Source organism: Dipodomys ordii, unplaced genomic scaffold, assembly GCF_000151885.1.
Source record: "Dipodomys ordii isolate 6190 unplaced genomic scaffold, Dord_2.0 Scaffold102, whole genome shotgun sequence".
In the NCBI taxonomy this organism is placed as follows: domain Eukaryota; kingdom Metazoa; phylum Chordata; class Mammalia; order Rodentia; family Heteromyidae; genus Dipodomys; species Dipodomys ordii.
This window is the reverse complement of record NW_012267318.1, coordinates 1,979,082-2,001,571: the sequence shown is the minus strand read 5'-3', so window position 1 is coordinate 2,001,571 and position 22,490 is coordinate 1,979,082. Positions and strand designations below refer to the sequence as shown.

At 36.7% G+C, this 22,490-nt stretch overlaps 1 protein-coding gene across 3 annotated transcripts in view; it reads right to left on the bottom strand.

Annotated features, from left to right (window-relative positions):
- The window catches only part of Pan3 (PAN3 poly(A) specific ribonuclease subunit), a 141,973-nt gene that overhangs the window by 25,808 nt on the left and 93,675 nt on the right, over nucleotides 1–22,490 (bottom strand). For all 3 annotated transcript variants that reach the window (XR_001175485.1, XM_013027304.1, XM_013027305.1), the window contains 8 exons: nucleotides 19,878–20,125; nucleotides 14,049–14,153; nucleotides 11,105–11,162; nucleotides 7,932–8,093; nucleotides 7,600–7,716; nucleotides 7,409–7,510; nucleotides 2,999–3,164; nucleotides 1,131–1,221 (listed from right to left, as the gene is read on the bottom strand). Coding sequence is in view for 2 of the 3 variants with exons in the window: in XM_013027304.1 (XP_012882758.1) it covers nucleotides 1,131–1,221; nucleotides 2,999–3,164; nucleotides 7,409–7,510; nucleotides 7,600–7,716; nucleotides 7,932–8,093; nucleotides 11,105–11,162; nucleotides 14,049–14,153; nucleotides 19,878–20,125 (1,049 nt within the window). In the remaining variant the exon portion in view is untranslated. The remainder of the gene's footprint in view (nucleotides 1–1,130; nucleotides 1,222–2,998; nucleotides 3,165–7,408; nucleotides 7,511–7,599; nucleotides 7,717–7,931; nucleotides 8,094–11,104; nucleotides 11,163–14,048; nucleotides 14,154–19,877; nucleotides 20,126–22,490) is intronic.

Below are 22,490 nucleotides of genomic sequence, written 5' to 3'. Positions count from 1 at the left end.
GGACGAAAGGACGAAAGGACGAAAGGACGAAAGGACGAAAGGACGAAAGGTCAAAAACAAATGCTTCAGCCCAGTGCTGGTGGCTCACCCATTATCCTAGCTACTCAGGGGGCTGAGATCTGAGGATGGTGATTCAAAGACTCTTATCTCCAATTAACCACCAGAAAATTGGAAGCAGCGCTGTGGCTCAAGTGGTAGAGGGCTCGCCTTAAGCTGAAGAGCTCAGGGACAGCACCCAGGCCCAGAGTTCAAACCACACAGTTGAGCTCCCTCCCATCCCCTCAAAAAACAAAAACAAAAACAAAAACAAAAAAAAAAACAAATGCTTCAAATCCAGAACTTCTTATACACAAAACATTAAAATTTTCTTATACTGACAGCTGTATATCCTAATGTGAAACACTACACTGCAAAGTGCATAAGATGAAATATTTGTGTTTCTTATACAGATTAATCAAGATGAAAGCAACTATTTTTATTCCTCATTACAGATTTTTTCCCCCTTTACTTTTACAGTACTAGGGATCTAACCCAGGGTAGGTTTGGTAGACAAGAATCTTACCACTAAGCTATATCCGGGACAGGTTATTTCCCAGTAATTTAACCATAGTAATAATAAATAGGAAAACAGCAAAAACACGTGGTGTCTAAGTTAAACAATATTACAATGAGGTTAGAGGACAAAATACAAAAAGGGAGTGACAGTTCTTTATTAAACAAAAACTTAGAAAAAAACAGCAATTTATTTAGAAAGTAGTTCTAAACTTATTAATTGGTAGTAGGACAAGTGACACAAAATTAAAAATAATAGTTCTAATTAAAGTGAAAGATTAGTCATTTAAACTATTGTTAATCCATTCATTCATTATTGTAATTGTTTTACAGTATGCAACCTTAGAAGATTTTCTAATTGTATATATTTTAAATATATACATGAATATACATAAATACCATGAATCTTGAATTGTCTTTAATTCTGTATACTTTAAATCTATAAGCTATTCTTTACACTAAGTACATCACTGTGACTACTCAAAATAAAGTCTAGTTTTAAAACTGGAAATAATTTAAAATAAAAATTTAAGATTTTAAAAAGCTTTAAGAAAGTATCCATGTTAATTCTTACTCACCTGGTACTGAGCCATTAATGCCAATGGATTATTGTTTTGACTGTTATCAAAGGTTAAAACATCAAAAACTCCAACACAATTTACTCGCAACCTTTAAGGACCAGACAATTGAAATAATTAAGATGTGTTTCTTACTATATGCTAACATTAGAAAAGAGTTCAAAATACTATTTATTCTAACCGCTATCCCCACCTCACTCCCACATAATTTCCACCAACCATTTTAGAGGTAAGGAAATTAAGGCTCAACAATATCAGGTGATGTGCCTCCAAATATAAAGAAACGGATAAAGCCAGGATGGAAATTAATATATATATTTTTAAATTAACAATTTAGATTTTTTTTACCACCCCAAGATCTTTATTGGTTATACATGAAAAGTAACCAGTTAGCTTGCTAACACTTGCTAAAAATGTACCAGACATTACTCTAAGCATTTTTTCACATATTCATTCATTTCTTAAGAATTCATGAAACAAGCATCTGAAAAATAACAAAAATGTAGTAAATAATAGTATCTGTCTAATGAACTTGTGGAGGCACAGAGAAGTTGATTAATCTGATACATAAACAGTAATTAACAAAGCCAGGATAAAGACCCTGGGAACCTGCTATGCAATTCAAGCCAATCCTCAGAATTATAGCATCTCAAAACTCTGGAGAAGGCATGATCTATGTTATTTAATTATATCATTCTCAAAGCATGGGACTCAAGTGGCAGCAACAGCATCAAAGGTATTTTGTGTGTGTGTGTGTGTGTGTGTGTATGTGTGTGTGTGAAAACATGCTTTCATTTTATTTTACTGGGGGAGGTTGATAACTGAGTTGTGTGGTCACTCTCTAACGCTTTTGTTTTTTGTGGGTTTTTTTTGCTTTGATTATTATCGTTTGCATAATCTTTTTTATTTTTATTTTGGTGAAAATACCATACAGAGGGGTTACAGTTACATGGGCAGGATAATGAGTGAATTTCTTATCAAGCATTGTTGCATTTCTTAAAAGTACAAATTCTTGGCTGGTCACGACTAGTGGCTTAGACCTGGAATCCTGGCTGCTCAGGAGGCTGAGATTTGGAGGAGTTGAAGGATTGCAAAAAATAGTATGTGAGACTCCATCTCCAAAATAATCAACAAAACTTGTTCTCGAGGCATGACTCAATGTCAGAGTGCCAGGTGAGAGCAAGCAAGCCAAGAAAGAGCAATGCCTTGAGTTCAAACCCTGGTACTAGCAAACAAACAAACAAACAGGCCCTACTGCAGACTTACCAGCTCTGAAGGTAGAGCCCAACAATCTGTAGCTAAGCCCTCCAGTAGACTCTGACTCATGCTATAATAATTTGAAAGCCATGATACTACATGAGAAAGTTGTACTGACATTACTTCTCTACTCTTCTAACATTGAAACCCAAAAAATCTTACTGACCCTTGCCAAGATTCCTGGATAATTTTGTTAAGACATTTTGTTAAGACTGTGATCTTTTTAAGAAACTTACGAATGTACTTAACAGTCACAGCAGTTCTTTTGGTTGAAATATAAAAAGGTAGAATTAAAACAAATCATCGCCAGGTGCTGGTGGCTCACACCTGTAATTTTAGCTACTCAGGAGGCAGAGATCTGAGGATTGTGATTCAAAGCCAGCCCAGCTAGGAAAAGTCCAATTATCTCCAATTAACCACCAGAATACTAGAAGTGGCGCTGTTGCTCAAAGTGGTAGAGTATAGCCTTGAGCAAAAGAGCTCACAAATAGCACCCAGACCCTCAGGTCAAGCCCCAGGAACCGCCCCCCCCCCCAAAATCATTCTTTATTCACTGTCATAAGTTTAAGTTGGATAGTTAATAAAGAAATCTAAACACAAAATGTGAGTACCTTGTTTTGCCAGTAATCAGAATTTTTGTTGGGTCCATTACTCGACATGCTAGGCCTGCTGTGTGAATGGTACGCAAAGCAGAACTCAATTGGACAATATATGCCCAAATGAGAGATTCTGGCAATAATCCAGCATGCTGTCTGGGCAATGGTCCGTCATGTTGACCTACAAAGCAAATAAAGAATGACATCTTCCCATAGGTAATCAACTAAATAGGAAATAGCTAACCAATTAACAAAGAAAATTTAATTATGTTCATGGTATGTATTTGCAATTTCAGTGTATTAGTAGGAATTTATCAAACAAACAAAAAGGTTCCTATGATTGACATAGAGCAGAGCTTTAAGTGAAATGTTAAATGTTATTCCTGGGATCAAAATGATTCAACAATAAACAAGAAGTATTTAAATAACTACTACTGCTGGGTACAATCCACTACTCAGGAGGCTGAGATCTGAGGATTGTGGTTTGAAGCAAGCCTGGGTAGAAAAGTTCATGAGACTAAGAAAGACAAAAGTGGCTAGGTACCGTGGCTCGCGCCCATAATTCTAGCTACTCAGGAGGCTGAGATCTGAGGATCATGGTTCAAAGCCAGCCCAGGCAGGAAAAGTCCGTGAGACTCTCACCTCCAATAAACCATGAGTGGCTCAAGTGGTAGAGTGCTTGCCTAGAGTTGAAGAGCTGAGAGACAGTGCCCAGGTCCAGAGTTCAAGCCCCATGACCAACCAAAAAAAAGAAAAAGAAAAAAAAGACAAAAGTGGAGCTGTGGCTCAAGTGGTAGAGTGCTAAGTCTTGAGCATCCAGGCTCAGAGTCAGGAACAGCCAATCAATCAATTGATCAATCAATCAATCAATCAATATTAATATATGAGATTGAAGAATGTGGTTAAGGTTGTAGAGCACCTGCCTACTAGCAAGTACAAGTTCCTGAGTTCAAATCACAATACCATAAAAATTAACCAATTATGATTAAAAAGAGGTGTAGAGGTGAGTATTTAGAATGTGCACAATTCTGGCCTATATTACCATTCGGACTTGTGCAAATTGTTCATGTGGGGCTGGATGGAAACAGAAGTCTCTGCTATCACTTTTATCTGTTCTCTTTTCAACTTCACACAAATGTAAATATGTCATTGGTGTAGAAAAATAAAACACAAAGCCGGGCACAGGTGGCTCACACCTGTAATACTAGCTACCTATTCAGGAGGCTGATATTCGATATCAGCCTGAGCAGGAAAGTCTGTTCTCCAATAAACCACTCAGAAAACCGGAAGTGGGACTGTGGCTCAAGTGGTAGAGCTTGAGCTGAAGAGCTGAGGGACAATGCCCAGGCCCAGAGTTCATGCCCCACCAAAAAAAAAAAAAAAGGTGTGTGTGTGTAAAATCTGATCTACTCTGAAAATTAATAATTTGTACTCTTAAGAACTCTTAGCAACTCTGACATGACTACCTGCATTTTAAAAATTAGTTTTATTTCTAATAATGTGACTTTACATTAGTATATTTAAATTAATGCATAATACATAAATTAGTTTATTCCTAATAATGTGAATGTAAAAAGAATTAAGTAATATTAAGAAACAGTAGGTGCTTAGGTGTTACAAAAATTGAGGGATGAAGGAATGGTACCAGCTTATTAGCTGGCAAGCCTGCTAATAAGGGGGGAAATTCTAAGATACTTTATAAAATACTGGAGAAAGAATTGATGAAAATATCATCATTCGTACATCAATTGCTGGACACAAAATAATGGAATAAGTTTTTATTTTAAGCTGGAAAAAAATGCTATGAAGGAAGGAATGGTTTATCTGTCAGTATCTGGAGTGAACTCAGAGTAGATAGAAGCAGTTGCTACTGGTATTGGGTCACTGCCCAGACATTCTACAATGTGTAGGAGAGCTTCCACTAAAACCATTATGTATTCCAAATGTCAACAGTGCTGAGGGTTAAAACCAGCTATAAATTAAAGCCAACAGTCACTTCACAGGTGTTATTACTAAAATAAATTTGAACAACCATATTTGTCTATAGGAAAAGTTATACCACATCCCCTTCAACAAAATCATGCATGTGTCTGCAAATGATATGGCAAAAGGAAAAAGCTGACCACACAACCAGACCAGATTTTAATGTGAAACAGCCATATAACCACAACTTACTTTTTCAACTGTCAGTAGGCAAAAAGTAAGGTCATAAGCAAGCAGAAACTTTTAAACAAATAGTATTTAAAGGAGGCACAATCTGAAAGATACTATAATGTGAACTCAAAAATTTGCCTCTTCTTTTTAATTTCTGTAATGTATGTTTTTAAGACAATCTTTAAAAGATTAAAAAACCAGAAAATAACATACTTTCTCCAAAACTGTTTACCTTTTAAATAAGCAAATATAATTAAAGTATTTTGGTTCTTTACAAAGTTTTGATTATAAAATGTTCAAGTAAATACTGAGGTTAAAAAAAACCCACTCCATTGTTATGTCAAGTTCTTGAAAATCATTTTTTTCTTTCCCTCCCTCCCTCCTTTCCTTCCTTCCTTTCTTGTTTTTTTGTCGGTTGTGGGGCTTGAACTGTAGGGCCTGGGCGCTGTCCCTGAGCTCTTCAGCTCGAGCAGATAGCACTCTACCACTTGAGCCACAGTGCCACTTATGGCCTTTTCTGTTTATGTGGTGCATGCCAGGCAAGCATTCTACCACTGAGCCACCTTCCCAGCCCCGAAAATAATTTTCTGAGTAATAAGTATCCCTTTATTTATTGGCAGCCACTTTAAAAACTGATTATATTAACAAAAAATGTTTTTCTTGACTTGATGAAGCAGTCATTTCCTGAAATGTTAAGTAAAACAGTGAACAATATCTGTAATAAAATGTTAAAATTAGGGGCTTGGAAGGTGGCTCAGTGGTAGAGCGCTTGCCTTGCATGCATGAGGCCCTGGGTTCGATTCCTCAGCACCACATAAGCAGAAAAAGCCAGGAGTACCGCCTGAGCTGAAGAGCTGAGGGACAGTACCCAGGCCCAGAGTTCAGGCCCCACAACCAACAAACAAAACAAAACAATGTTAAAATTACCTGTTTTTGTTTTTTACTATTTTTATCCCAACAAAAAAGATTACATGGGGCTGGGAAGGTGGCTCAGTGGTAGAGCGCTTGCCTTGCAAGCCTGAGGCCCTCGGTTCGATTCCTCAGCACCATATAAGCAAAAAGAAAAAAAGCCGGAAGTGGCGCTGTGGCTCAAGTGGTAGAGCGCTAGCCTTGAGCTGAAGAGCTAGGGGACAGCGCCCAAGCCCAGAGTTCAGGCCCCACAACCAGACCCAAAAAAAAAAAAAAGATTACATGTTTATTTTTCTTCAGGAATGTAAATGTCTAATTGTTCAGTTTTATTATAGAACTAAACTCTAAAAGTATCTACAGTGTTAGCTTTAAAAAATTCTCTTTAAGTCAGTAGCCTAACAAGGATAAGATAAAACCTGAATTGTCTGTCTTCTTCTATTTTGACATGGATACTTTTAAACAAAAGCTTATGTTTAAGAAAGTAATCATACAAATATCCTCTTGTCACACTAGACTCTAAGAGAATCTAATTATATTGATCAAATATAAAAACATGAGTATTTAAAATAAATCAAAGATACTATGTAACAAAATAATAAGAGCCAAACAATGCTAAAGGAGAAAAAATAAACCAAGAACACAAAGGAATATACCATAGATTTGTCATGTTTGTTCTGGTTGTGAAGCCATAAATACTTTGTCTTTTCAAGTCAACTTTATTCAAAAAGCATTATAATTTAAAAGAAAACTTTGGGGGGGGGCACCGAGGGGTAGGGGGAGACACTAGGGCCTAGTAAAGATTAGGCTGGTATATAATACCACCTGTGTCACACCTACAACCCTTTTTTGCTTTATCCTCCCCACCCCACACATAGGATATCAAATTTATGTCTTGGCTATTCTGGAATGTAATCATCCTATTTATGCTTACTATTTATGCTGAGATGACAGGCATGTACCACCGTGCTCCCCTTTCTGACTGGTTGAGTTAGGGGCTTGCTAGCTTTTTGTCAAGGCCAGACTTAAAAAAAACATAGTTCTCCTGATCTCTACCTGTCAAGGAACTAAGATTACAGGTGTGAACTACTACACTTGACTTAACTTTGGATTAGCAAAGCTCTTTGTTAACGTATTCCTAGTTATTTCAAACATCAGATATCTATGACTTTTCCAACACATCGATAGCTCAGAAAAGATACAACACAATATTTTCTAACTTGTCACAGATCAATCCTATCTTTGAGATGTTTCTTTTTTTAAAAGAAGGATCTTAAACTGAATGCTTACATGGATAGATGTGTATTACTTTTCCACAGAGCAAAAGCATTTGTCAACATATAGTTGCTTGCATCTTTTTCTTACCCCACTTTCTCTTTGTGAAATAGGCATCAGCATTAGGGTCATTAAAGTGTCTGCTCATCATAGTTTCTCCTCCAGCATGGAAATCATAGGCAAACACAAGAGCTTAAAATAAAACACAAACTCTTGTTACTGAAATACGACTTCAGATAATGAAGCTTACCAGCAGGAAAATTTCAGTACAAGTTACTCACAAGGCTCGGAAAATGCTTTAGTGGTAAATACTTCACGAAGGGTTACAATATTTGAGTGCTGGATTTTTTTCCACATATCAACCAATACCATACACTTTGTGTTAACAAGACGAAAACCTAAAAAAGAAAATTTTCTACTATAATAAAGTGTAAATGGCACCACTCTGGTATTTCTATCATAAATGTAAATTGTATGTTATCCATTGATAAGATAATAAACACATTTATTATCCTTTAAATTTACATACTAAATAAATCGGTATATTCAAGAAGGTTGGAATAATCTTAGCCTGAACAGTAAGATTATAAAAAGAAAAATTTATCTTCCTTACCATGTATCCTTCGAAGGCAATATGGCAGATCATCTTTGCTATTTACAGCTTTGTAGCAAGATGTAATATATCCAAAATTACTTGATTTTTGTATCCGGTTTGGGGGTGGCAGTGGTTCTAGAGGGAATAGGCTGTGGTAGCTGTCAACCTCTGTAGGGACTGCTGGAGTAATTCAAGGTAATTTTCAATTGCAGATATTCATAAATCTCTCACAGTAAGAAGAAAACAAATCTAGTATAAACCATTTAGATGTCACAACAAGCCTGCATTATGGAAGTGTTGATAGTTGTAACAATTTTATACTATACTTATAGCCTTAGTAAATATAGGCATTATAAAACAGTCAAAGAACAATAAGGTTCATACACTCAAAAATATTTCCTGTATGTCATCAAATAGCACACTTTTTGTTTCTAAGAAATAACTATTAACAGACCAATGATGAGAAGATGAATACTGAAAAAATTATTAGAAAGTATCACTTGAGATATAAACACCTATTAGTCAACAGTGTAGAAAGGAAGCTTCTCTGATAAAAGGGCAGCAGTAAGACTAGCAAATTGAAAGACACAGAAAAACTGCCAAAAGCGTGGAGGCAAGCAATAGCTGGCAAAGAGAATAGCTGGGCAGCAGAGAACTGTAATACTTAAGGCCTTGGTACAAGGAGCTGTAATACTAAGGGTCCCCAACAGTAGAAATACTCCTCCCACCACAGGATAGGTAACATTTTGCAAACAGAGATCTTTCTTGGGGCAGGAGCTATAGAAGCTTTGCAAACTCAAGAGACCTGTACCCAGTACCAATACCTTAATTGTCAGGAGTCTCATACCTGACTCCTGTGCTGCTATCTGAGCAGTCAAAGGCTCAGGGCTGGCTGTTACTGCCACTGTTAACCACTGGTGCTGCAACATCAAAAGGGTCTAGAATAACGCTTTACCTACCTACAATTTTTATTTTGGTGGATCAAAAGAACCACCCTATAGGTGGGCAACACATGGATTCGTATCTTAACAGTAAACATGGGCAGACCTTCAAACAATTAACATATGCCTGCTGTCATCTTTGACCATTTTTCTATTAAGCTCTTTGTGTTCTTTTTGATATGTAACAGAATTTTTATATTCTTTCTCATTTGTACAGACTGCAAATGGCTTTTCCAAGGTATTAATTATTCATTGTTGTTTTGGGGGGCTTTTTATTTTAATAAAAATACAAATTGTCCCCCTCCCTCTATCTCCTTCTGGCGGTAATACTAGTTAGTGTCTGAACTCAGGACTTGCTAGACTGGTAAGATACTGCCATGCCTCCAGCTCTGTTTTTCACTGGCTACTGTTAAGATAGGTTTCTTTTCCTACCCTTATCAGAGTGATCTACCTTTAGACCCATGCTACCATTGCAGAAAGTATGTTAAGACTTTGTCTCGTCTGGCCTGGCAATGTGATTGTAAGCTTCCCACACAGCGTGGAATGGTAACTGTGTACCACTCACTCAGTTATACGTTGAGAAGGGATCTCACAGACTTCTCTGCCCTCACTGGCCTTAAACCAATACTTTCCTATTCTCAGACTTTAAAGTAGCTATGATTACAGATGTTAATCACCAGTATTTGGTTTGTCAGTATTTTCTCCTTTGTGTCATATACAAGAAATCTTTTCCAATTAAAATATTAAATCTATTCACTTCTGTTTTGTAGTAGAGTCTTGGGAGTTTTTTAGGTATATAAATTCTTAATCTAAATTAGTCAAATTTTAAATGTAATTTATAATTGATCTAATTTTAGCCTCTCTACATTAAAATACCATTACTGAAAATGGTTTTCTTTTCTCAATGTGTCCCCGTTAATACACAATGTATCTAGGGTCTCTAGTCTGTTTCATTAACCAACTGATCTAATTCTGTATCCCTATCACATTGTTTTGGTTATTACAGACTTGATGCAAGCCTCTGTTCTTTCAATACACACTATAAACTTTTTATTTTATATAACAATAGTTATAAAGTACTTTGGGTAGTTCTGGCTCCTTAGTCTTTCAAAAATTATTATATTCCATGATAAACATTATTAAATCTTGACTAGAATTATACTAAATATAGATGAGTTACAAAAACACACCTTAATCATCATCATCTTCCTTATCTGGAGTACCTCACTGCTGTTGTTCCTTTTTTTTCTTTTAATGTAACACAGCCTACTAACCTTCCTCCTCTTCTTTCCCCATTGAAATGTTACCTACCCTTAGTTATATTATTTGGTATTGATATTACAATTATATTTGAAGTTCTGGGTACCAGTCTATAGAAATTCAACTGATGTTAATTTTCCATGTATCTATTTTTCTAAATGCTATTATTTCAAATAAATTATAGTTGTATGATTTATAAATAAAAGGCTTATTTTTATTTTTTTACTTAACTAGAGCCTCATTATTGAAAAGATCAGTCACAAGACATAATAGTCAAAGATATTCCTTTTAAGTCTTTAGCAATCAAGTTAACACACATTGGTTTACACTGAATTCTTGATTACAATCAGGTATTTTGAGATACAGTAATTAACTTACATAAAGTAAGCTAAGGTAGGAAATTTAACACTCAAAGAATCATTATGGGACAGTCAGAAAAACAAGGTTTAAATCCTAACTTGGGCTGGGTTTGTAGCTCAGTGGTAGAGTACGTGCCTAGCAAGGACTGCCCTTGGTTCAATCTCAACACAGGGATATAGGTGGGTAGGAAGGTGGGTGGGTGGGTGGATAGGTAGGTAGATAGATCCTAATTCAGCAAAACATTTTAAGTCATTAGTCATACAGATAAGGTACTTAAACTATTTCACTTTTTCCCACATGTAAAATAGAGAAAAAATAATATGCTTATGAGGAATAAAAGATAGGAGGTACATTTTGAGCAGCACACAGTAAAATCAAATGTAATAGTTATTCTGCTTAATAAACTATCAGCCATTAATTTTCAGGACATGATACTACTGAAGTATCCTGTCAATTCTAAAGTTATACAATTAAAAAATGTAATCTAGAATACTGTTAGAATTAGTTGAAATAAACTAGATAATCAAGATAACTAGATAAGTTTGGAATGTTTCTTAGTAATATATAAAGCATACACTAATAATTATAGTACCCTTTTAAAATGAACATTGTCTCAACAAGGATTTTTACCTGGCATGTCTGCTTGATCAATTTGAGCCATTGTTATTAAATGTCTGTTGATAAGCTCCTAAGAAAAGGAAACAAGTATATTGATATTGAAGAAATCCTGAAACCTAGATTTCCCAGTAATTAAGTAATAGGAGAATTAATTTTCCTTTTTGTCAATAACAAACCAGACCAACACTAGATTTTCTTATATTTTTATAACTATACAGTTTATTTTGAAAAGATTGTCAAACTAAACACCAAAGTTACCTGTTTGCCTAAAAGTTACTAAATGCTGATGAAAGAATTACTAACATACATTACAACACACCAACATAACAGGAACCATTGCAATTTATAAAACCTTTTCATACTTACATCAATTTTTGAAATTTGAGCTGCTTAGGTACGAAAACATACTTCTCTACCAACCAAAGATAAACTGCACTCCCTGTATAGAATGAAATTCTTAACAACAAAGTGGTTCAAATGTGAGCAAATAAACTGACTCCTATTAAATAATTAGACACAAAGCAACAAGTATTAAGAATGCTAAAGATTTATTCTACCAATCTTATCTTTTTTTGCAGTAACTTTTAAAAAACATATTTTTATTTCCTGTAGGTAGTTGTACAGAGGAGTTGCCATTCAACAGAAAGGTTTATGCATACAATGTATCTTGATCAATGTCAACACTGATATCTACCACTCCCACCCCACCCCTTTACTCACCTTTCTTAATTTTTAGGTTATGTATTGAATTTTGCCATTTATTTGTTGTTGTTGTTTTGGTTTGGTTTGGTTTTTGGCCGGATGCACTCTACCACTTGAGCCACAACACCACTTCTGGAGGTAACAGACTTTCCTGCCCAGGCTAGCTTTCAACTATGACCCTCAGATCTCAGCTAGGATAGCTACCAGTGCCCAGGCTCAATGTTATGCCATGTAACAAAGCAATTTATGTATACAATGCATCTTGATCCTCCCTTATTTTTTGTTATTATTTTGTATTTTAAGGCAAGTTGTAGCCCACGCTGAACTCAAACTAATATGATCCTCCTGCATGAGCCTCTATAGTGCTGGATTACATGTGTGCAATTCCACACCTTACTTCTATCTGTTAAATATACAAATGTGCACTATGAGTAAACTGAGCAGAGGAGCTGCTATCAATACACCTATTGTGACTCTGCAAGAGCCAAGGTCAGCCAGGTACAAGGCAGTATAGAGCACTGCTGAGCATGCAACATGCCAAGGAGACCACATTGTACAGGTCTGTATTCAGAGTCTGACCTTCAGGTCATTATTACTTCATTGTGTTATATTTTGTTCTTCCATATATACTTGTTCCACTATTTCACAATGGGGGCAAAGTGAGAAGTTCAAGTAGTCAATTATTCCCCAAACTAAATAAGACATTTATTCTTCTATAAATACAACTAATTGTCACCTACAATTATTTTTTAAGAAAAAGTCAGCTGAAGAAACAATTGGTCTGAACCTAAGGAATACTACCATACTTGGGCACAGGACTGGTAGGCAGGTAGTTTTTGGCTGTGGGCAGTGCTAGCACAGTATGCCAGCCTAAAGTTGGAGTCCTTCCCTTAATAAGGATATTCAATAATGTGTTATTTTTGTGGATTAGAACTCCCAAGACATTCAAATTTAGCTTTGCAGTTTTTACCTTGATTACTGTTTCTATTCAAATTTCTCAGATTGCTTTCATCCATACACAGTATACAATGGAAGGGGGCAAACTCTTTTTTAGTAACCTGTCAGGCAACATGACTCATGGAGATACCATGCTTCCTCATGTAGCTCTGTTCTGGATAATCAGGAGGGTTTCCCACTCCTTATATGGATATGGCCATGCGGGCTATCCTCCAATTATCTGAAACATTTTGGTCAGCTCCAAGTTTTCTGAAAATTTTCTGCAATGGGTGACTGGCAAATATTACCCAGACACATGAATAGCATGGACCTGGGACTGCGTTCCACCATCTTCCCGTGTGGATGCCAGTCCTCAAAGACTTCTGGGGTGGGCACTTTTTAATATTACTAACTCAAAGTCATATTTCTAAAGATGTTAAAATATCTAAATCCCAAGCACTAAGTATCAGTGGCGCACACCTGTGATTCTGGCTACTCAGGAGGCTGAGACCTGTGGATAGTGGTTTGATGCCAACCCCAGCAGGAAAGTCTTTAGGAATCATATCTCCAATCAGTCATAAAAAAATGCAGGAAGTGGAGATGTGGCTCAAGCCGTATAGTACCAAACTTGAGTGAAAAAGCTAGGGACAGCACCCAGGGTGAATTCAAGCCCAATACTCACACAACTCCCACATGTATGTATGGTATGTATGTGTGTATGTATGCATGTATGTTTTAGTTCTGATATATCACAAACCTTAAGACTAGTAAATTCTATGGACGAAAACCACAAGCCCACTACTACTAAGTTGATAAATTCATTCTAAAATCACCGCACAATGTCTAAGGAGATAACTTAGTAATAGAACACTTGTTTTCTAACTCCAGCATTGGGGGAAAAAAAGAGACAATGATTGTACTAGTCAAACCTATTTCTTCAAAGCAAAACTATTTCTTAATGAGTATAAAATGAAACTCTAGATATAAAATATCTAGTTATTATTGAAAAAACAAAACTGATTAGGTCACTTTAATGCCAAAATACCTACTCCAAATCTATACCTGCTAGCGAAAAACTTTAGAAGTCATTTAATTATACATATACTTCTAAAAGTCTTTTCAATACAAAGGAAATAAAGTACAGAAGCCTGTATAAAAAAGTTATCCTATTATTTTCTATTTAGTGCATTATTATTTTAACTTCCAGAAAACAGACCTTAAGTACGTATAAATAAAATACATTCTAAATTCTGTTTGCTTTAGAACAACACATATGACTACACATTCACTCTCTCTCCTACAAATTCTGAAAGCATACCTGTCGGAGTTCATCGGCCATGAAGAATGAAGGTGCATTTGCTTTGGGTTGCATATACGCAACATGAGGTGCAGTTGGAGGATAAATATGATAGTTTGGAAATACCTAAAAAAAAGGAGGAAATGCAATCATCAATTTCTCCTCAAATGATAACCCTTATCATTGTTTTCATGAAAGTTTAATTTTTACATGACTTGTAACATTTGGGTCTATTTAAATGATAGTGAATTAAATAAACTATGTACAGAACAGCTGCTATCAGTATAGTGTTTAAATTAGTTCATTTAAAAAATGTGGTATTTCAACTATCAATTTTTAAAACTCTAATGAGAAAGAAGACATTTCTTCAGATTTAAGCTCCAATGAGAAGGCCTAAGTAGCTCTTTGATAGAATGTTACATATACAAGCAACTCACAGATCTGTTTTTTTAAGCAAGGGAAGGGAGGAGGAAGCAGAAATTAAATATCCTAAGGAAGAGCAAAATAAAGAACATTGCTCTGGCTTTTTGTAGCCAAGATGCGCATTTGTGCTAAAGAATCCCAGCTGCAATAACGAACAACCTATTCTACTCTACCATTCAATTGTTTAAATGAAGAGTGAAGCACCAAAACCTAGACCTTTTCTAAGGAAAGAACAATAAAGTTGCTAAATCTGCTTCAAACTTCTAGTCTTTCATTTCTCCAGTGAAACTCACCTACCACACTATTATTTTTTTTCTTTTTCCTTGTCATTTTCCCAACTAAAACATACTATTCCTTTCTTGACTTGGAAAAAATTATATTAAGTGAAGTAAGCCAAGCCCAAAGAAACATAGGTCCCATGATTTCCCTTATTTGCAATATCTAGTATATGTATGAGTCAAGCAGAAAAGGTCAGATAAGGTGATGTTAGGAAAATGAACCCTAAGGTATGTATTTTAAATGTTTTTTTCTTTCATGCATTTGTTTCTAACGCAATTATAAGATTATTTCTTTGTTGCTTTGTATGTCCCTCCCCCACAGTATAACCCATGCTTTCACTGTATTTGATGTTGGTATAATTTGTGGAGGGGAAGGGGAAAAACAAGTCGTTTAAATAAGGACACAGGTGGACCTGTTGCAACAATGAGAAGTACAAGTTGTCATGTCAAAAACGAACTTTACAACTTGTGGGGGGGAGGAGGATTGGGGGGAGGGGAGGGAGGATGGGAAGGGTAAACAAAGGAGGAGGCTACAATGCTTGATAAGAAATGTACTCATTATCTTGCCCATGTAACTGTAACCCCTCTGCACAGTATTTTCACAATAAAAAAAAAATAAGAAAAAAAAACATACTATTCCTTTCTTAAAAACAAGTTCTCAAAAAAAAAAAAGTTCTCCTATTTGCAAAAGCCTTAAGCTTTATTCTGTTGTGGCTCTCATTAAGAAGTGGCTTTGCAATACATGTAAGACTTCCTTTAACCTGGAACTGCAAGAAGAATAATATCACATTTTTCTTGCTCTTGCTTTACTTGTGTTAGTATAGTTTAGCCATCTACTGAATTATCAAACTTGCCAAAAGCATAAAGAAGTGCATAAAAAACATTATAAAATATTTCATTTCAAAAAAAAGATCTGTAACAAAAACCTCTTTATAAATAAAATGAGCTTCTTCTTTCTACAAGTATGACAAAATATAGTAAAATGCAAACAACTCTACAATAGAATAATCCCATCAAAGATAAAACACTGATGCAAAGAACCAAGGGAAGTTGTCATTACTTGATCTTATGGTTGGCATACAGTTTTTTGATAACCTTTCGAAGAATTATAGTCCAAATTTTTTAAAGAAAAATTGTCAGGTACTTCTGTATGATTTACAATTACTTCTATGTATGTCTTTACACTTATTCCTCATAAGATCACAGGTATTACTATTTTCATTTTATAAATACAGAAAGTCTCAACAGTACAAGGATTAGGAACTGTTAAAACCATGGTAGAACTAGACAAAACAAAATAATAAACCACTAACCCACACACATACACACAAACAGAAAACCCAAATGGTCAACATGGTACACATGCCTGTAATCATAATACTTACAAGGAAAAGGTAAGAGAGCTCGTTTCAAGTCAGACTCGGCTACACAGCAAGTTCACAGCCAGTCTAAGTTATACAATGAGATCTTGTCTCAAAATAACTGACTGGGCTATAGCTCAGCAGTATAGCACTTGTGTTTAGCCTTTGCATATCCCTAGATTTAGTCTTAGCATCAAAATAAAAGTCAAAGAAACTTGTTTTCTTTTCACTCAAACTACAGTAAAATATTAAGTCTCATAAAAATAAATGCTAATTTAATTTAGAGATAAAAATCTGCCGGGATAGCTTCCCACAACTAACTTAACTGGATTCTTTGCTCCTTGTGAATTTTGTAAGAAAGTGAGTATGTGAATGAGTATGTGAATGAAAAACACTCCATACCCATCAACCTAGTAAGTAGTAAGCAACTAGGTTGCATCTAACTGACTCACTTGCAAGTAGTAAGCAACTAGGTTGCATCTAACTGATCACACCATTTAATCTTCCATACCAAAAAGACTGCCAGGTCACTATTTATCAACAGTTTCTACTCCCTAGCTAGCAGACCCTGGTCATTTCATTACGCTTTCTATTTTATGCTACATGGCAGTGGTCAACAATGAGTTCTTTTGTGACTCACTTCTTCATTCAATCTGCATTCCAGAGATGCATCCAGGAGGTGTCAGCCTCAGTCAAAATGCCCACAATTCCAGTACTTGAGAGTCTCAAGTTTGAGACGAAGCTTATACACAAAGCCAGACACTATCTCAACAAAAGAAAAAAGAACCTCTCTCTCTCTCTCTCTCTCTCACACACACACACACACACACACAAAACTAAACCAGATGGCTGCAGGATATACTCATGGATAGAAGGCTTGCCTCTTACAGAAAACAGTAAGAGGGACAAGCTGGGCACTGTTGGCTCACACCTGTAATCCTAACTACTCAGAAGGCTGAGATGAGGATTGTGGCTGGAAGTCTGCCTAAGCAGTAAGGTCTGCAACACTCTTACCTCCAATTAACTCCTAGAAAACTGGAAATAGCACTGTGGCTCAAAGTGGTAGGGCACTACCCTTGAACAGTACCCAATCCTGAATGCAAGCCCCAAAGACTGACACCCCCGCCCCTCCCAAAAAGGACTAACAACAAAACAAAAAACAAAAATGGGGTGGGAGGGAAAGAAAACAAAAAGACATTTGTAGCCAATTATACACCTCTACCCAAGCCAACACCCCTTTCCTCCCCCTAAATATCCCCAATCCAAATTAAGAAATTTAACATGTGAATCCAAGTACAAAGTAATGACCCTAAGAAGAGAAGGAGGGGTGGAGGAAAGGATCAAGTTGTAATGAGCCAGTTGTGAGAAAAAAAAAACAAAACTACAACAACAACAAAAAACCCTAAAGGGTAGTGGCAAACAGGCTCTAAATTCAAGCCCAGGTACCAGCACACAAAAAATTGAGAGAAGGGGAGAAGTCTCTTACTGATGGCTTGTGTAAACAATCCTAGCTATTCAGAAAGCTGAGATCTAGAGGATCATGGTATGAAGCCAGCCTAGGAAGAACAGTCCTTGAGATTCTGACTCCAAAATAGGCAGTCAAAGGCTGGGCTGGAGGCATGATTAAAATGATAAAGCACCAGCCTTGCGCAATTAACTAAGGGCAAGGCCCTGAGTTCAAGCTGCAATGGGGGGGAGAGGGTAGGAGGGAGAAGGAGAAGGAAAATCTGAAATCTAAACCAAAAAAAAAAAAAAATTAAATGTGTTTAAAAAGTTAACTGACTGTAAACTCCAATACTGACACAAAAATGTTTAAAAAATTGAAAAATATGAAAAACTGAAAATGTACAAAAGCCAGGTATAATGGCTCACACTTATAATCCCAAGCACTTAGAAGGATCCCAGTTCCAGGCCAGCTGGGGCCAAAAGTTCATGTGACCCAATCTAAACTAATAAAAAGTTGGGCCTGGTGGTGCTTGTCATACCAGCTATAAAAAGCTAAGATCAGGCTGGGAAGGTGGCTCAGTGGTAGAGCGCTTGCCTTGCATGCCTCAATGAGGCCCTGGGTTCGATTCCTCAGCACCACATAAGCAAAAAGAAAAAAGCCAGAAGTGGCGCTGTGGCTCAAGTTGTAGAGTGCTAGCCTTGAGCTGAGGAACAGCGCCCAGGCCCAGAGTTCAGGCCCCACAACCGGACCAAAAAAAGCTAAGATGATTATGTCCAGGCTGGCCTGGTAAAAAGTGACTCTATTTGAAAAATAGGAAATACAAAAAGGACTAGGGAGACAGTTCAAGTGGCAGAGCATGAAAACATGAAGCCTTTGAGTTTAGCCCAAACATACACACACAGCAAGAAGCTGCTCAACATAAAGAAGTTCATGCCTAGAATTTCAGCAACTCAGGAGACAGATATCAGAAAGACCATGGTTCAAGGCAAAAAGTTAGTGAGAACACCTCTCAACAATAAGCTCCATGTAATAGGGCACAGCTGTTATCCCAGATATGTTGAAGACCTTAAGTAGGAAGATCAAGGTGTGAGGGCAGACCCCAGGCATAAGTACCGTACTCTATCTAAAACATAGGTAAAGCTATAAAATGGTTAGGATGTGACTCAGCTGGTAGAGGACTTACCTAGCAAGCTCAAGGCTCAAATCCTAGTCTAAGAAGGGAGGGATGGAGGAAAAGAACACAAATGTGCTTACTGAAATCCAAATATGCTTTTCATAAAGCTATCATCTATGACTACCAGATATCTATAGCTTAAATTTGCTGATTATTTTAATGGAATTTGATTTCCTAAATGGTAAGCCCTTTATCTACTAAAGTCCATAAGACGAAGAGAGTAATTTTTGAATGTACTCATAATAATGAAACTAATGTTCAACTAACGCTGTAACATGACAACCTTCTATTCTCCTGCCTCTAGACCTCACTGCTCTTCCTGCTGTCTCTCTTGCACTCTTGTCCTTTCTCCTTCACTCCTGACATCCATTCACTTGGAAGACAATTTTCATTTTGAGCATATTCTTCCTTTCTTGGTCCTTGTAGTTACGTTCTCTGTGGTCCTACTTCTTTGCTCCACAATTCCTCTCCTTATATCACCAATTCCTTGGTAGCTCTTTCCTAGATCATAATCAAAGCTCCTTCTGGTCTGAATCTTCTCCATCCTTAGCAGTGGCCCACACTGTAAGCCCTTATTAGTAACTGCCCTTATACTTCCTACATCTGAGTGTTAAATTACTACTTCATCGGAGGCAAAGTCTGGGCCGGGATGTAGCTCAGTGGCAAAGTGCTTGCGTACGAAGTGAAATATCCTGAGTTTGATTCCCAGTACCGAAAAAGAAAGGACCCCCCCCCCAAAAAAAAACAGAAGTTTAAAAAAAATACCAAAAATCCAAAAAGAGGTAGGGTTTATCACCACTTTGCTTTCAGTGACTACTGATAAGATACTATCCACTTTCTTCAGCTTCTTCCCTAAATGTTAAGCTACCTAGTCATTATCTAGAATCAAGTCTGTGCACATCAACTCTAGCTAGCACATGTACCACATAACCTCAAATGTAAAATACATCCTAAACGACCACGAATATAACCTAATTTCTAACGGAAGTAAAGATGTGAGTAAAGAAAGTTATTAGGAAGGCAGAATCATGGTAATCTGAGATGAGACTGTATTATTAAAACAATACTTTACAATAAAAAGACCCAAGGGATTGGAATAAGCCTCTCCATTAACAACAAGAAGAAAATTTTGTAACAGTACAGTAATTCACTTTAATGTACACATACCATTCCAGTCAAAGGTGCTGGAGTTGTGTCGGTATAGAAGTAAGTAGTTCCACCGACAGTTTCCTTCTGGATCACCTGACCAGAAGATGGGTTCTGAGAAACAGGATTATTAACAGGTGTAGAGGCACTAGAAGGCACCATGTAACTTGCTGGATTTGGAGTGTGGCTTCTTCTTCTGGGAGCAGGAGAAGTATGTGGAGTAATCTTGGGGGAATGGAGAGGGGAAGATCCAGCAGACAATGACATTCCTGAGGAAGATGCAGAAAAAATCTTTAGTGTCTAGTAATATAACTTTACTAGAGAAAATAACACCAAACATTTGTTTAGAAGAAGCATCATCTTTAGCAAATTTTAAGCATAAAGGTAAATGGCATAATATTTATCTCATTTTCTTTTAAGGGAAGTTCTGATTAAAGCAAATACAAAGGATTCTTTTAAAATGTAGTCGTTTTCAAAAATTTAGCATAATGATTTCAAGAATAGTCTCAGAGCTGGCATTATCACTAATAAGAATCTCCAGAGCCAGGCGCCAGTGGCTCATGCCTGTAATCCTAGCTACTCAGGAGGCTGAGATCTGAGGATTGAGGTTCAAAGCCAGCCCTGACAGGAAAGTCCGTGAGACTCTTATCTCCAATAAAACACTCAGAAAACTGGAAGTGGTACCGTGGCTCAAGTGGTAGAGCACTTGCTTTGAGCTGAAGGGCTGAGGGACAGCACCCAAGCCCAGAGTTCAAGCCCCACGACCAACCAAAAAGAAAAAAAAAATCTCCAGAAAAACATCAAATTAATTTAATCAGAGAGGGAAATATGAGAACTGATATTCATTACACTTTGTATTAACATCATTAAAAATTCTGTTATCATGACTTTCTAATTAATTCTTTCTTAAGAATTCTGTTAAATCATGACTATTTTCAAGAAATGTCATTCCCCAAAAATATGGCATTAAAAATTCCTCAGTCTACTCCTCTTGGAGTAGAAAAATGAAGAGGAGAAAGGGGTGGGTAATGCAGCCAAGAATTCAATGTATATAATACAAAATCTACAAAGTAAAAGGAAGGGGTGAGTCAGGGCGGGTGGATGAGAATGATGATAGGTGACACTGATTCAAGATGCACTGTATTCATAAACTGCTTTGTTATATGGTAATTCCTTTGTACAGCTACTTACATTTTTTAAAAAAATAAACTATTTTTTGGACAAACAGAAGACAGTTTGAAAAGAAAAAAATAATTAAAACTAAATTCCAATACATGCAGTTTAAATACCACTTAAAAAAAAAAAAACTAAAGCAGCCCAGGTACTGGTTGGTGGCTCACACCTGTAATCCTAGCTACTCAGGAGACTGATATCTGAGGACTGCAGTTGGAAGCCATCCCAGAAGGAATGTCCATGAGACTCAGAAATAAACTACTCAGAAAAGGCTAGAAATGGCACTGTGGCTCAAGTGATAGAGTGCTAGCCTTGAACAAAGAGAAGCTCAGGAATAGCACCCTGCCCTAGAGTTCAAGTCCCAGGACCAGAGGGGGGGAGAGGGGGGAACTAAACTAAAACAGTATACTGTTGAATAGCTTTTAATTTTTAAACAGGCATACATGAAAACAACTAAAAAGTATGGTAGACACATATATAAGGCTGATAATACTATTCCAGAGAGTTTTCTCACCTATAACCAATAAATACTCAGTATAAGAATACCCTTTCCGCTGGGCGCTGGTGGCTCACGCCTGTAATCCTAGCTACTCAGGAGGCTGAGATCTGAGGATCACGGTTCAAAGCCAGCCCGGGCAGGAGAGACCATGAGACTCCTATCTCCAATAAACCACCAGAAAACCGGAAGTAGCGCTGTAGCTCAAGTGGTAGAGTGCTCACCTTGAGCTGAAGAGCTGAGGGACAACGCCCAGGCCCAGAGTTCAAGCCCCACGACCGACCAAAACAAAAAAAAGAATACCCTTTCCATGCATCTACTGTAGAGAAAAGGAAATGGCACATGTCCTTATCCTGCAGGAAGTTATAAGCTATCTAAGTAGACAAGATCAAACCACGTGTAAAAGACATGATGACATACAAAATACATAAATTAATATGCTGCAAACAACTTGCATAAATACAGATGAAATCTGGAAGAATGCCTATGAACTGAACAAAGAAAAAGTTATCAAAATTCCTATGGTCATAAAATTACAATAGGGGATTTATTTCCAAATAATTCGTAAGACACCAAAAGCTGTTTTCAGAAACCATGCAAGTTAAAAACAAAAAAAGCTTTCAAGTGATTCTTACTATAATAAGTTCTTTGCACTTGCTAAGGAGCCAATACAATTATTTTATCTGATTTTCTGGCAACTCTAAATACATAGGTTTAAGAGGCATGCTGGGTTTACATACTATAACACAGATCAGAACTTAGATTCAGGAAATTTATGTTATTTAATCAAAGACATACAAAGTTAACATCAAAGCCAAGACTCAAAGTCAAGCCACCACATTCCCAATAAGGTACCCTTACAGCTGTAGCCAAAATCTATTGCACTGACACTGAAATAGGTCCAAAATTCTCAATATGTCTTCCTAAGAAAATGTCTCAATATGTCTGCCTAAGAAAAACTTTAA